The 12,526-nt window shown below is 48.5% G+C and overlaps 1 protein-coding gene across 5 annotated transcripts in view; it reads right to left on the bottom strand.

The window, feature by feature from the left end:
• KALRN (kalirin RhoGEF kinase) overlaps window positions 1-12,526 on the bottom strand; it is a gene marked incomplete at both ends in the record, with an annotated part of 686,722 nt that overhangs the window by 153,851 nt on the left and 520,345 nt on the right. For all 5 annotated transcript variants that reach the window (XM_080696283.1, XM_080696272.1, XM_080696284.1 and 2 more), the window contains one exon: window positions 4,439-4,685. In XM_080696283.1, the coding sequence (XP_080552409.1) occupies window positions 4,439-4,685 (247 nt within the window). The remainder of the gene's footprint in view (window positions 1-4,438; window positions 4,686-12,526) is intronic.

The raw sequence follows: 12,526 nt of genomic DNA, 5'->3' as shown, positions 1-12,526 counted from the left end.
AGGCTGAGACAGGAGGATCATGTTTCTTGGACAGCCTCAGCTACTTAGTGAGGCCCTTTGCAACTCAGTGAGACCCTGTTTTAAATAAAGAATAAAAAATAGGGCTGGGGGTGTAGCTCATTGGTAGAATGCCCCTGGGTTCCATCCCCAGTACAAAAAAAGAAGAAAATAGCTCCCCAATCTTTTGAAATCACAAATATACCATACTTCATCAAAGTCATTATGATATAAGATCGTGTAAGCGAGTGTAGAAACCTGTTCTTACCCTCGTTTATCACCCACCCTTCCATTCATAGTTTTGTTTCTATGAGGAAGTGAGTTCTGGAAAATTTATTTTGTGGTGCTGGGGATTAAACTCAGAGACATTCTACCTCCCAGATGTACCTCAGCTTGATTTTATTTTTATTTTGAAATATGTTCTTGCTAGGTTGATGAGCCTCATATTTGCTGAGGCTGTCCTCAAACCTGAGACCCTCTGTCTCAGCCTACCAAGTATTGGGATGTGCCACCATGCCCGGCTGAGTTCTGAATTTTAAAGTGGCCACTTTACATCTGGTCAGTTACAGACACACACCTGCCAAGTGAAGAGGTAGTGTAGACCAGCTAGCTAGAGATTGTAATGAGTTACTTCTTGCCTAAAAGGAAATTTGGGGGAGAACATTCATCCAACCATCATTTTCTTTCTTTCTTTCTTTCTTTCTTTCTTTCTTTCTTTCTCTCTCTCTCTTTCTTTCTTTCGCACTGTAGAGCAAACTAAAAACCTAGGATTAGTTGCTCCTAATGCAGTTATATTGAGTGTGTGTCTGTGCACACGTGAGAGAGAGAGAGAGAGAGAGAGAGAGACAGACAGACAGACAGACAGACAGACAGACAGACAGAGACAGATAGATGCTGACTTTTGGAGGACTTTCCTAGCAGGCAGAGGAGCCTTTAATTTTCTGGATTTGATAGCAAAGAGAACAGGAAAAGCAGGAAGCCTGTTTCTTGGTGCAAGAGCTCCCACCCTGCAGGAGCAGGACAGGCTGGAGTGGCTCCAGGGATATGGGTGTGATTGAGAGAGAGAATGCCCCTGGGTTCAATCTTCAGTATACCTTCCCCTATTCAACAACAACAACAACAACAAAAACAAACAGTCTTTTCTAAATTGACTACAAACTTAATAAGCCGTCAGAATCCCAAACTCTCGGTCAGCATTCCCAGGCTGTTGGCTGTGCGTGCCTCCAGGGCCCATCGATGCCTTCTCTGTTCTATATTGTCCTCCACAGCTGGGTAAGCTTTCCTGGGGCCACCTAGGCAATCACAGCAGAATTCATCAGGAAAGCCCAAGCAAGAGGCCCCATGAAAGCCAAGTCGCCAGGCTGCTGCCCCTGCTCCAGCATCTGCTCTCCCAGCTGGGTTCCACTAAGCCAGAGGCATCTCCTTACAGGCCCCCAGACACCCAGCCACAGCCAGGAAGACAGTGCAGGGGAACAGAAGAGAAACACACATCCTATGTGGTAGGGAACATAAACCTAGACTGCTTTATGGAGCCTGGGTCAGAACACAGCACACACAAAAAAATTTTAAACTATTTTCAATATTCTAACAGAACACACACATTTCTGTGGCGTCAAGTACATTTACTTTGTTGTGCCACCATCACCACGATCCACCCCAGGAACGTTTTCATCTCGCTAAACTGAAGCTCTAGACCCACTGAAGTCAGTCACGCCCCACTCCTGTCCTTGGCTCTGAGCCTGCGGGGGGCGGGGTGTCTCTCAACTGGACTTGTGAGAGCTTTGCTGGATCATCTATGACCAGTGATAGCAATAACTTAAGACGATTGTGCGCTGAGCTCCCGGCACTGTTGTGTCTTGTTTTTTTAATCGATTACTTCATTTCACCCCAACCATCTGCCCTCTGTAAGTCCTATTTTTCCCTGGCTAGACTCCAAATAGAACCAGATTTCTGAGTTTCCTGATTTTCCTCTTCCCTGGTGCCAAGAGTTTCTCCAGGGGCTTCAGAGGACTGAGAAGCAGGACCTGCAATTGCAAATTCCCATAGTTTCCAGATGGCCGCTCCTTTGTCCTCAGAGGAAAGGGGGGAGCAGATGATGGCTAAACCGGATGAGGGGCCTCAGGTGTGTGAGGAGAATCACAGAGGCGATTTTAATTTTGGAAGTTTCTCCTGATGAAAACACCTGCCAGGCACGATGGCTAGCCAGGCATCACCGATACTGCAGCCTGATACTGCCATCTAGTGGCAAAGGAGAAAGTCAGGCTTTGCAGAGAGACCAGCTGGAATTCCAGAATCAAAATGTTTACAATAAGTTTGTAGCAACATCAAGAAGCAGATCTCAAGGAGATCCTTGCCCCTTCCTCTGACAGAGACAAGTCACCAACTCTTTCTTTACTGTAAATATCTAGCACAGTTCTGCCTAGAAGATGTCTCCAATGCTGACAACTGGAACTAGCTCAGAACTAAGACTTGTCTCTGCAAGAATCTCTGGGCCTCAGTTTCCTCAATGTAAATTACATGAGTTAGTAGCCAGGCGTGGTGGCGCACGCTTGTAATTGCAGCATTTGGGAGGCTGAGACAGGAGGATCATGCAGGTTTGAAGCCAGCCTCAGTTACTTAGTGAGGCCTTTTTGCAACTCAGTGAGACCCTGTTTCAAAATAAAGACTAAAAATGGGCTGGGGGTATAGCTTGGAGGTAGAATGCCCCTGGGTTCCATCCCTTGTACCACACACAAAAAAACAAAATATAAGAGTTAGCTGGGCATGGTGGTGCATGCCTGTAATCCTAGTACTTGGAGGCTGAGACAGGAGGATCACAGGTCAGAGGACAGGCTTGGCAACTTAGAAAAACCCTCAGCAATTTAGTCACACCATGTTTCAAAATAAAAAGGGCTGGGCATGTAGCTTAGAGATAGAATGCTCCTGGGTTGCTGGGCATGGTGGCGCACGCTTGTAATCCCTGCGCTTGGGAGGAGGAGACAGGAAGATAGCGCAGGTTCGAAGCCAGCCGTGCTGGCTTAAGAGATCCCGTTTCCAAATAAATATAAAAAATATAAAAATAGGTCTGGGAGTCTAGCCCAGAGAAAGGTTTCCAGGAACCCCAGTACCACCAAAAAAAAAAAAAAAAAAAAAGAATGCTCCTGGGTTTAATTCTCTGTGCAAAGAAGAAGAAAAGGAGGAGGAAGAGGAGGAGGAGGAGGAGGAGGAGGAGGAGGAAGAAGAGGAGGAGGGGGAGGAGGAGGAGAAGGTTGTTCAAAGCCCTAATGCCTCTGACGTTGGAAGCTGGTGTTGTATCAGTCTCAAGGCAGTGCTTCTCCAGGAGAAGCTTCTAGATTAGCAGGGAGGCCTCCTCAGGGAGAGTGCTCCAAGTTCATCAGTCTCTCTGGTGTGAGAAGCAGTGAATACGCAATGCTGGGCAGGGAACACAGAACATACATAAAACAGAAGCCAAGGCCTGCAGAGCAGACCCGCTCAAGGACATCAGTGGTGGGCCTCGAACCCTGGCCAGGCCGAGGGAGGAAGGGCCGAGCCCCGTGCCTCTGCGGCTGGTTTCTGGGTATGCTTGACCCTCTGTGTTAGGGTTATAATTGGGGCATCAGAAAGCCAGCAGTGGCTGTGGAGGGCGCAGGGCCTTGGGGAAGAGAGGAGTGGAGGCCACATTTGGCTGTAGGTGGAAGAGGACCTTTCCAAATGTGTCGCAATGCAGTGGGAAAGCTGGGAGGGACTTTATTTATTTTTTGGCACTGGAAATTGAACCCAGGGGCATGCTACCCCCAAGCTGACCTCCAGCCCTTTTAATTTAATTAAAAAAAATTTTTTTTTGCAGTACTGGGGATGGAACTCAGGGGCATTTTACCTCCAAGCTACACACCCAGCCCTATTTTTTACTCTTTAATTTTTTGAAACAGGGATTCACTGAGTTTTAGACAGCCTCACTAAGTAGCTGAGGCTCTCCTTGAACTGCATTCCTCCTGTCTCAGCCTCCCAAATGTTGGGATTATAAGCGTGCACCACCACGCCCAGCTCCTAATTTAATTTTTTAAACAGAGTCTTGCTAAGTTGCTGAGGCTGGCCTTGAACCTTGGTCCTCTAGTCTCAGACCCCCAAGTACTGGGATTATTGGTGTGTGCCACCGTGCCTGGCTTGAAAGAGAGCATAAGGTCGCCTCATTTGACCTTTGTTTTTATTTTTGCATTTTAACTGGTATTTAATAACATTTTGTGGCAAAGCAGGCCCTACTGTGGCTTTTCCGAGACATGAAAATCCAAATCACTCCATGCCCATCTGCTTAGGCTTTCAACACTCCCAACCTTCATTTTTAGATCAGATGGACTCAGAAAGGTTAAATGACAGAAGAATCCCACAGGGACAAAGTGGGTTGAGGAGACAGGTCACTTCGGGATGTGCTTCCCGGCCATGCCCTGGCCTGCCTCACTCCTACCTTTCACCAACGGGAAGAAGCAGTCCATCTCCACGCTGCTCCGGGAGTGGGAGATGCACAGGGCGCTGCTGGGGACCAGGCCCTCTTGCGGGGGACTCCGCTCCGTGGTGCGCACCAGACACCAGCCCGGCCGCTCGCTGGGCCGCTCTAGCAGCTCCACCGTCTGCCCCACCTGGATGGTCAGCTCGCCGCTGTGGCCCGCGCTGAAGTCCTGGAGGACCACGGTCAACTCGCAGCCGCCTGAGAGCTTCAGTGGGGCGGTGGGGAGGGGTTTAGAAGGTGAGGGCGCGGAGGAGGGAGGGGAGACATGGGGGAAGGTGGGAAATACAGGGTGAGTGAGGGAGAGGGGAGGAGGAGCAGGAGGAAGGAAAAGGGAAAAGATGGGATTCAGGATGAAGAGAAGACAGAAGATGGAAGAGGGTCGGGATGGGAAAGAAAACAAGGAAGAAAATAAAGGCAATCAGCACAGTGTCCCTGGTCACTCCGAAGTCCCAGCTGCAGCCAGGCGGGAGCCTGCCCAGAACCAGGCTCATTCTAATTCTTTTTTGCTTCTTTTGTGTTCTTTTCATTACTCTTTTGCCAGGCTCCCAGCCAATTGTGCCTCAGCCCCCTTCCCTGTGTATACACGGCTCTCCTCGATGTCTCTGCCTGCCCCTGCTGCCCCCAGGCGCTGCCTGTGCTGGCGTGAGTTTCTACCTCGCTCGTTGTTGTCTGGGAATAATGGACAGGGCAACCTTCCTTCCTCCTAACCCTGCAATGGCCCTCATCCCCACGCCTCACTGGTGCTGTTAGCCTAAAGCAGAGACTTCCAGCACCGCCAAAGAAGGGCCTTCAACTTAAAGGCAGAGACAAAATAGCAGCCCTCTGGGAGAGGAAGAGGGCTTTAGAGTGTGGCTCAGCGTCTAGGGGTTGGGGGGATGAATGAGAAGAGGAGGGGCTAATCTTATTTAAGAATATATATAGCCAGGCATAGTGGTACATGCCTGTCGCCCCAGTACTTGGGGGGCTGAGACAGGAAGGTCACAGGTTTGAGGCCAGCCGTAGCAACTCAGTGAAACTCTCAGCAATTTAGCAAGGCCCTGTTTAAAAAAAAATCAATAAAATAAAAAGAACAGGGAGTGGGGGGGGGTGGCACACACTTATAATCCCAGTATTTGGGAGGCTGAGACAGGTGGATTGAAGGCTTACAGCCAGCCTCAGCTACTTAGTGAGGCCCTCTGCAACTTAGTGAGACCCTGTTTCAAAATAAAGAATAAAAAATGGGGATGGGAAGCTGGGCATTGGTGGCGCATACTTGTAATCCTAGTACTTGGGAGGCTGAGACAGGAGGATCACAGGTTCATGGCCAGCCTCAGCAACTTGTGAGCTCTCTGTAATCAGTGAGACCCTGTTTCAAAATAAAGAATAATAAATCAGGCTGGGGAGCCAGGTGTGGTGACACACACTTGTAACCCCAGCATTTGGGAGGCTAAGACAGGAGGATTGCGGTTCGCGGACAGCCTCAGCTACTTAGTGAGGCCCTTTGCAACTCAGTGGGACCCTGTTTTAAAATAAAGACTAAAAAATAGGGCTGGGGGTGCAGCTCAGAGGAAGAATGCTCCTGGGTTAAAAAATAAAAAGGACATGTATTTTCAGCCAGGCATGGTGATGCATGCCTGTAAGGCCATGTACAGGGGAGGCTGAGGCAGGAGGTTGGAAAGCAGGAGGATCCAGGCCAGCCTGGGTCATGAGACCCTGTCTCAAAACAAAATCAAGAGCTGGGGATATAGAATGTAGGCCTCATACAACATGTGAGGCCTTGGGTTCAACCCTCAGTACAAAAAATATGGTTAAAACAAAACCCTATGTATGCCTTCCCCTCAGGCTGGCATTTCTGATCCTGGACAGACCCAATAAACAGGTACAGAGACTGGAGAGGCAGGAACAGGCCCACTAGCTGCACACTGAGATGGTTCACGGTTCACCTTGGGGATCTGGCCCCCTTCCCTCTGGCTTCACATCTCCATGATAACACACTAGGTTATCAGTGTGTCTCTTGAAAACCAGCATAGACCCCTCCGCACAGCACTCAGGGGGCAGAGTGACAGGGAGGGAGGGAAGGAACGAGGAGGTTGGTGCTTGCGGCCTGTTCTCCTCCAAGGTTTGCCCCCAGCAGCGGTCCAGAGAGGAAGCCCCACTGTACCAATCTGTGCATCTCTGATTTAAGAGCCCAGGGCCCGAGCATCCTAACGTGTCCTGCAGAGGCGCACACACACATTCTGGGAGAGGAAGCATCTTCCCAGGGTGGGCCCAGGGAATGCCACGGTGACAGGGAATCAGCAGTCCCACCGGGCCCGAGCCTTAGCATTTGGGACCACGAGAAGTTTCTACTAAAGGGACTTGAATGGCAGAGGGGAGCCAAAAAGGTTAAAATGGTGCATCAGACTGGTAGAGAACAACACACACCACCCCCAGCCACAGGGCGGGAGCCTGTGCTGAACACACCCCATGGGGGACGGGGCACTGCTGCTGGGGAGGCCAGGATGGGAGCTCTGTGGGACTGACGGGTGGGAAGGAGACGAAAACATGCTCGCTGGCTCATCTTCTCCATTTACCTTCCCTGGTCCTGTTTCATAAACGCACAGCCCCCCTTTCCCAGGTCTATCCCCCCCAGTGCCATCTTCCCTAAAACTCGCTTTAGCGATGGTCGCTGTGGGATGGTACCAGCTGACCTCTGTAAGTGCTTTATGGTTAGCAAGATACCTGCATGAACCAGGTCACATTATCAACGCCGTCTCACCCGGCAGCAAATATGAGCTCAGAAAGGTCCAGAGGGGGCTGCCCACGGAGGGTAAATAAAAGTCACCGCAGGGCTCGCACCGTGCACATCCCCCAGCTGCTCTTTTCTTGTCCCAGGCCCAACCCACAGATTATGACTCAGTAGGCTCAAGTTAGAGCCCACAGATGTGTATTTTTAACAGGAATATCCCCTGTCGTGATTCGGAAAAGGGGTCTCTGGGATACTGAGAAATACTAGCTGGACTTGAACCCACACCTTGACTAGTGCATCTAATGTTCCTCAAACCACACAACACTGGGCAAATGATGTCCTTATTCTGGGGTGTGTTTGTGGTTGGAGGGGTGGGAGCACTGGCCTAAGCTCCTGGTTCTTGGTGTGGCCTAGATCAGTTCTCTTAAACTTTCTGTATTGTAGACTTCCACAAGAAATATGTTTTAAGTCAGGCACAGTGGTACACATCTCTAATTTCAGTATTTGGGAGGTTGAGACAGGATAATCATAGGTTCAAGGCCACCCTTAGCACCTTAGTGAGATCCTGTTTCAAAATAATAATTAAAAAAGTGCTGAGGGTATAGCTCAGAGGTAGAATGACCCTGGGTTCAATCCCTAGTACCATGCACACACAAAAACTATATTTTATGTTTTGACCAGTATATACCACATGATCAGACATATCACCAAACAGAAGTTTACCCTGATAGTCTATTTCATTTTTTCCCCTCAATTACTGGAAACACTCTCCTGAATTGATTTCATCTTCTACTGAGGGACTCTTTGTAGGACATTGACCTAGACGGCCATGAATGTTCCTTCTAACTTGAAGAGTTTCTGTTGGTAAACATCTATGCTCTGGGAAGCCACTCCTCTGAGCCAACACCAGATATTCCTGGTTCTTTCTGGGGCCCAGCATACCCATTGCCAGCACACACAAGTCACACACCCGTCAGGGAGAACAAGGTTGAGTCCAGGGATGGACGTAGCCCTTTTGCAGACCAAGTCAGTGTAGAATTGGGACTCAGGATCTAGTTGCAAACACCCGAGTGTCATCTAGATAGAAGCCCTATCGACCCCAGGGCAAGTTATAACCAGCCCCAGGGTGATGGAAGAGGGGTGGGACTTGCAGGAGATGGAGTAGGTGAGAATGAAGAACCGGGTTCTGTGTCTATAATTCAAGGTCCAGTTTTGGGAGAGATTCACCACTAGATGGTGGTGTTGGCCTCTTGTAAATCTCCCGAGAGTCTTCACACAGAAGCAGAAAGGATCAGCCGGCAATTTCTTTGGCCACACACCTAATAGATAACCACGCTTAAGCTTTAGATTCAGCCAAGAAAACCATTATGGCGCAAATGCAGGATGAATGGTTCGGTGCACCCCAGCTCAATGACTTGGAAAGGTCTCCTGCAGGTCTACACCGGGTGGTGGGAGGGGATTCCAAGGAGGGGGACCAAGAGAGGGGTGGGAGAGATGGATGAGATGGTGTCAGGCAGGGCAGGAGTCCCTCCCTGTCTTCTCCCAGAGTTTCCAGGAGGCTTTAGGGTGCTCAGGGCCTGGGATTCACGCTTGAGAAGCACCGCTCAGGACCCTGGGCCCAGAGTCAGTATGGAAAGTTCCAAGAGCCTGCCAGCAGGGCAGAGGCCAAGGGCGGGGTGGGGGAGGCCAGATCATCTTGGCACACTTGTAAGACGTTTATTTGTGATCCTTAAATGTGATTCATTGGTGCTTCGTGTCTTAGGCCTGCTCCTGGGCGGATGGTTCACACCTAATGAAAGTTAATTACACAGAGCATGCCCCTCATTAACCAATAAAACCCAAACTCCCTCACGGACACTAGGCCATCATTCTTAGAAACGCACGCTAGTTTTCATTTTTCTTTCTGACTGCTCTGGTCCTCTGTGTGAGGCAGCAAGCCATCCTTCTCATAGCCCCAGGGATTGGGGATCTTTAATCCTCTTTCTATTTCTAAAGGACTAACGAGGCCTCCCTACTCCCCTTGTCCCCCTTGTCACCTCGCTCCCTAGTTCTCTGCGAAAGGTTTTGTCCTGGCGCTGACCCTGGTCCCAGGAGTTTGAATCCTTTTCATGTTTATGTTGTAGAAAATGTTGCAAACGACATTTCTGTTTTGTCCCAATTCTTTTCTTCCCCACAGCTTCTTAAGAACTATTTGAATGCTTTCTTTGGAAAATCATTAGATTTTTGTTCTCCTTTTCTTGGCATATTTGTTTCTAATTTCTCCCTTTGGGGCCTGGAGAACGACCCTCAGGCTTGGCTTCAGTTCCCAACATTTCCTTTCCAGAGACGACTCCTTGGTGTTTTCTAGTTTTTCTGTCTTTTTAGCAGAGTTTTCCTTCTGAAGTCACCCCACATGGCCCGAGGCACTGAGCAGCTCCTGTCCCACTTGTTTTCTGTCTTGACTTATTAATCGTGAAGACATAGACAAGGAGTTGGGAAAACGTTCCTCACTTCTAAAATTTACTCTTTTTTTAAGCCGGGCGTGGTGGCGCACGCTTGTAATCCCCGCGCTTGGGAGGCTGAGACAGGAGGATCGCGCAGGTTCGAAGCCAGCCACGCGCGCTGGCTTAGGAGACCCTGTTTCCAAATAAAAATGTAAAAATAGGTCTGGGAGTGTAGCCCAGAAGTAGAAGGGCTTCCAGGAACCCCAGTACCACCAAAAAAAAAAAAAAAAAAAAAAAAAAAAAAAAAAAATTTACTCTTTTTTTTGGCACTGGGGATTAAACCCAAGGGCACTCTACCTCTGAACTTCATTCACCCTTGGTTCTTTTTAATTTTCATTTTGAAACCGTTGCGAGGATCTCCCTCAATGACTGAGGCTGGCCTCTACTCTGAGTCTTCCTGTCTCAGCCTCCCTCCTTGAGATTACAAGTAGGTACCTTTGCTCTTGGCTCCCTGCCTCCTTCCTCTCTCCTCCCTACTGGGTTTGATTTTTGATCCCTTGGTCCCTCCCAGGGTAGAACCATCCTCAGTCAGCACAGAGGCCCCTGGGTCCAATCTCTTCCACATCTCCACATACCGATGCATTGTAGCAGTCATTTTCCATGGTCAATTTCTTGGTTCTCCACTTTTCCTGAGTGCACAGAGCCTCCTCGCTCACCATCCCCATTCTCTCTTCTCTGAGGCCTCTTCCTTCTCCTCCCACCACTCTCTCCTTTCCTTGGCTCCGCACTCTGATCATGTCCGCCATTGCCTCTGGCCCCTCCCTGAGCGCTTTACCTGTGTGGGCCTCTCTTGCTGCACACAGAGACTTCCTGAGCTCCACCCAGCTGCGCTCTCAGAGTTCTTACTCAGATTCCCCAGAAACGACTGCATTCACTTGGATCTGCTTTCACATGGTTAGTTTTTGGAGATTATCTGAACCCCCTTCTCGTATAAATGATGTGAGCTAGACTGCCCCTATGAGCGTCCATGTGTTATGGAGAACGAACACCACTATGCCCCGATGGGTTTTCAGTGGCATTCAGAGAGGACAGCCCTGAGCCAGCATCGTCCTGCTGTCCCCGTGGGGCCCCGATTCTCCAGAGGAGCATAGCCTAGTGTTAAGGGCTCAGATTGTGTGGTCCCTCGCCAGCTGTGTGACCAGGGCAAGTGCCGAACCTCTCTGTCTCATTTTCCTCATCTGTGGAAAGGAATGGCAACAGCCCTGACTCCATAGGTTACGTTGTGAAGATTAAATGAGGCAACAATTATAAAGCACCTTGGGTGGTCCCTTGAGCAGCATTAGCTCTCTGAATACTTGTCTAAAAAATAAATTCTAGAGCCAGCCATGGTACAGGCCTTTAATCCCAGTACTTGAGATGGAGCACTGTAGGTTCAAGGCCAGTGCGCAGTAATTTAGATATTAAAGTAAATTTTTACTAAAATAAAAAAAATGGAGCCCAGTGCGGTAGTGCACGCTTGTAATCCCAGCATTTGGGAGGCTGAGACAAAAAGATCATGGTTTTTAGCCAGCCTCAGCTACTTAGTGAGGCCCTTTGCAACTCAGTGAGACTGTTTCAAAATAAAGAATAAAAAATAGGGATGGGGGTGTAGCTTAGAGGTAGAATTCCCCTGGGTTCCATCCCCAGTACTGCAGAAAATAAAATAAAATAAAATAAAATAAAATAAAATAAAATAAAATAGGGCTGGTGGTGTAGCTCAGAGGTAGAGTGCCCTGGGGCTCAATCCTTCCTCCTCTCCACAAGTTATAATAAGGCGCAGTGGTACATGCCTGTAATCCCAGCTACTAGCTACTGTAATCCCAACTAAATTATTCTTTAAATTTGATAGAAAAGGAACTGGGCTTGGCAGCACATGCCTATAATCCTAGTACTTGGGAGGCTGAGACAGGAGGATCGCAGGTTTGTGGCTAGCCCCAGCAATTTAGCAAGGTTCTCTGTAATTTAGTGAGATCCTGCTTCAAAATAAAAAATAAAATTGAGCCGGGCGTGGTGGCACACGCTTGTAATCCCCGCGCTTGGGAGGCTGAAACAGGAGGATCACACAGGTTCGAAGCCAGCCTCAGCTACTTAGTGAGGCTCTCAGCAACTTAGTGAGACCTTGTTTCCAAATAAAATAGAAAAAAGGTCTGGGAGTGTACCCCGGAGGTAGAAAGCCCTTGGGTTCCACCCCTAGTACCACAAAACAAAACAAAACAAAAAAACAAAATGAAAACAAACAAACAAACAAAAAACAAAAATAAAATTGGACTGTGTATGTATCTCAAAGGTAAGAAAAAGAGTAAAGAGGAAATGAAATAGAAATCGTTGAGAACATGTTTGGGAATAAACTATCAATGGTATGTATATATATAGATTATTATATAACCAATCTTTTCTTTTTTAATAATCTTAATGGAGTCAGGTGTGGTGGTGCACACTTTTGATCCCAGTACTTGGGAGGCCTGAGACAGGAGGATTGCAGGTTCGAGGACAGCCTTAGCAAGTAGGGAGACTCTCATTAACCTAGGGAGACTTTTTTCAAAATAAAAAATAAAAAATAAAATAGGGCTGGGGGTGTAGCTCAGAGGTAGAATCCCCCTGGGTTCAATATCCAGTGCCACATACACAATAAACAAATTAGTTAATTAATGAAGTTTTGCCCTAACCCAGGCAAACTAGAAGACTGGCCTTATGCCTATCTAGAGAAGAAGGTCCTTTAAAGGTCTCCCAAATAAGACACTTTTCCTGCTAAAACCAATGGGACAGTGGGACCCAGGGCCCCCTCATGAAAGATGAGCATTCACTCGTGTCCTCGCTTGCATTGCTTTCCAGAGAGCGTCCACGGGAAGACGTCCCCTTCCCCAGGAGTCTGGTACT

This window comes from Muscardinus avellanarius, assembly GCF_963383645.1.
Source record: "Muscardinus avellanarius genome assembly, chromosome: 5".
In the NCBI taxonomy this organism is placed as follows: domain Eukaryota; kingdom Metazoa; phylum Chordata; class Mammalia; order Rodentia; family Gliridae; genus Muscardinus; species Muscardinus avellanarius.
This window is presented reverse-complemented; position numbering and strand designations above follow the sequence as displayed.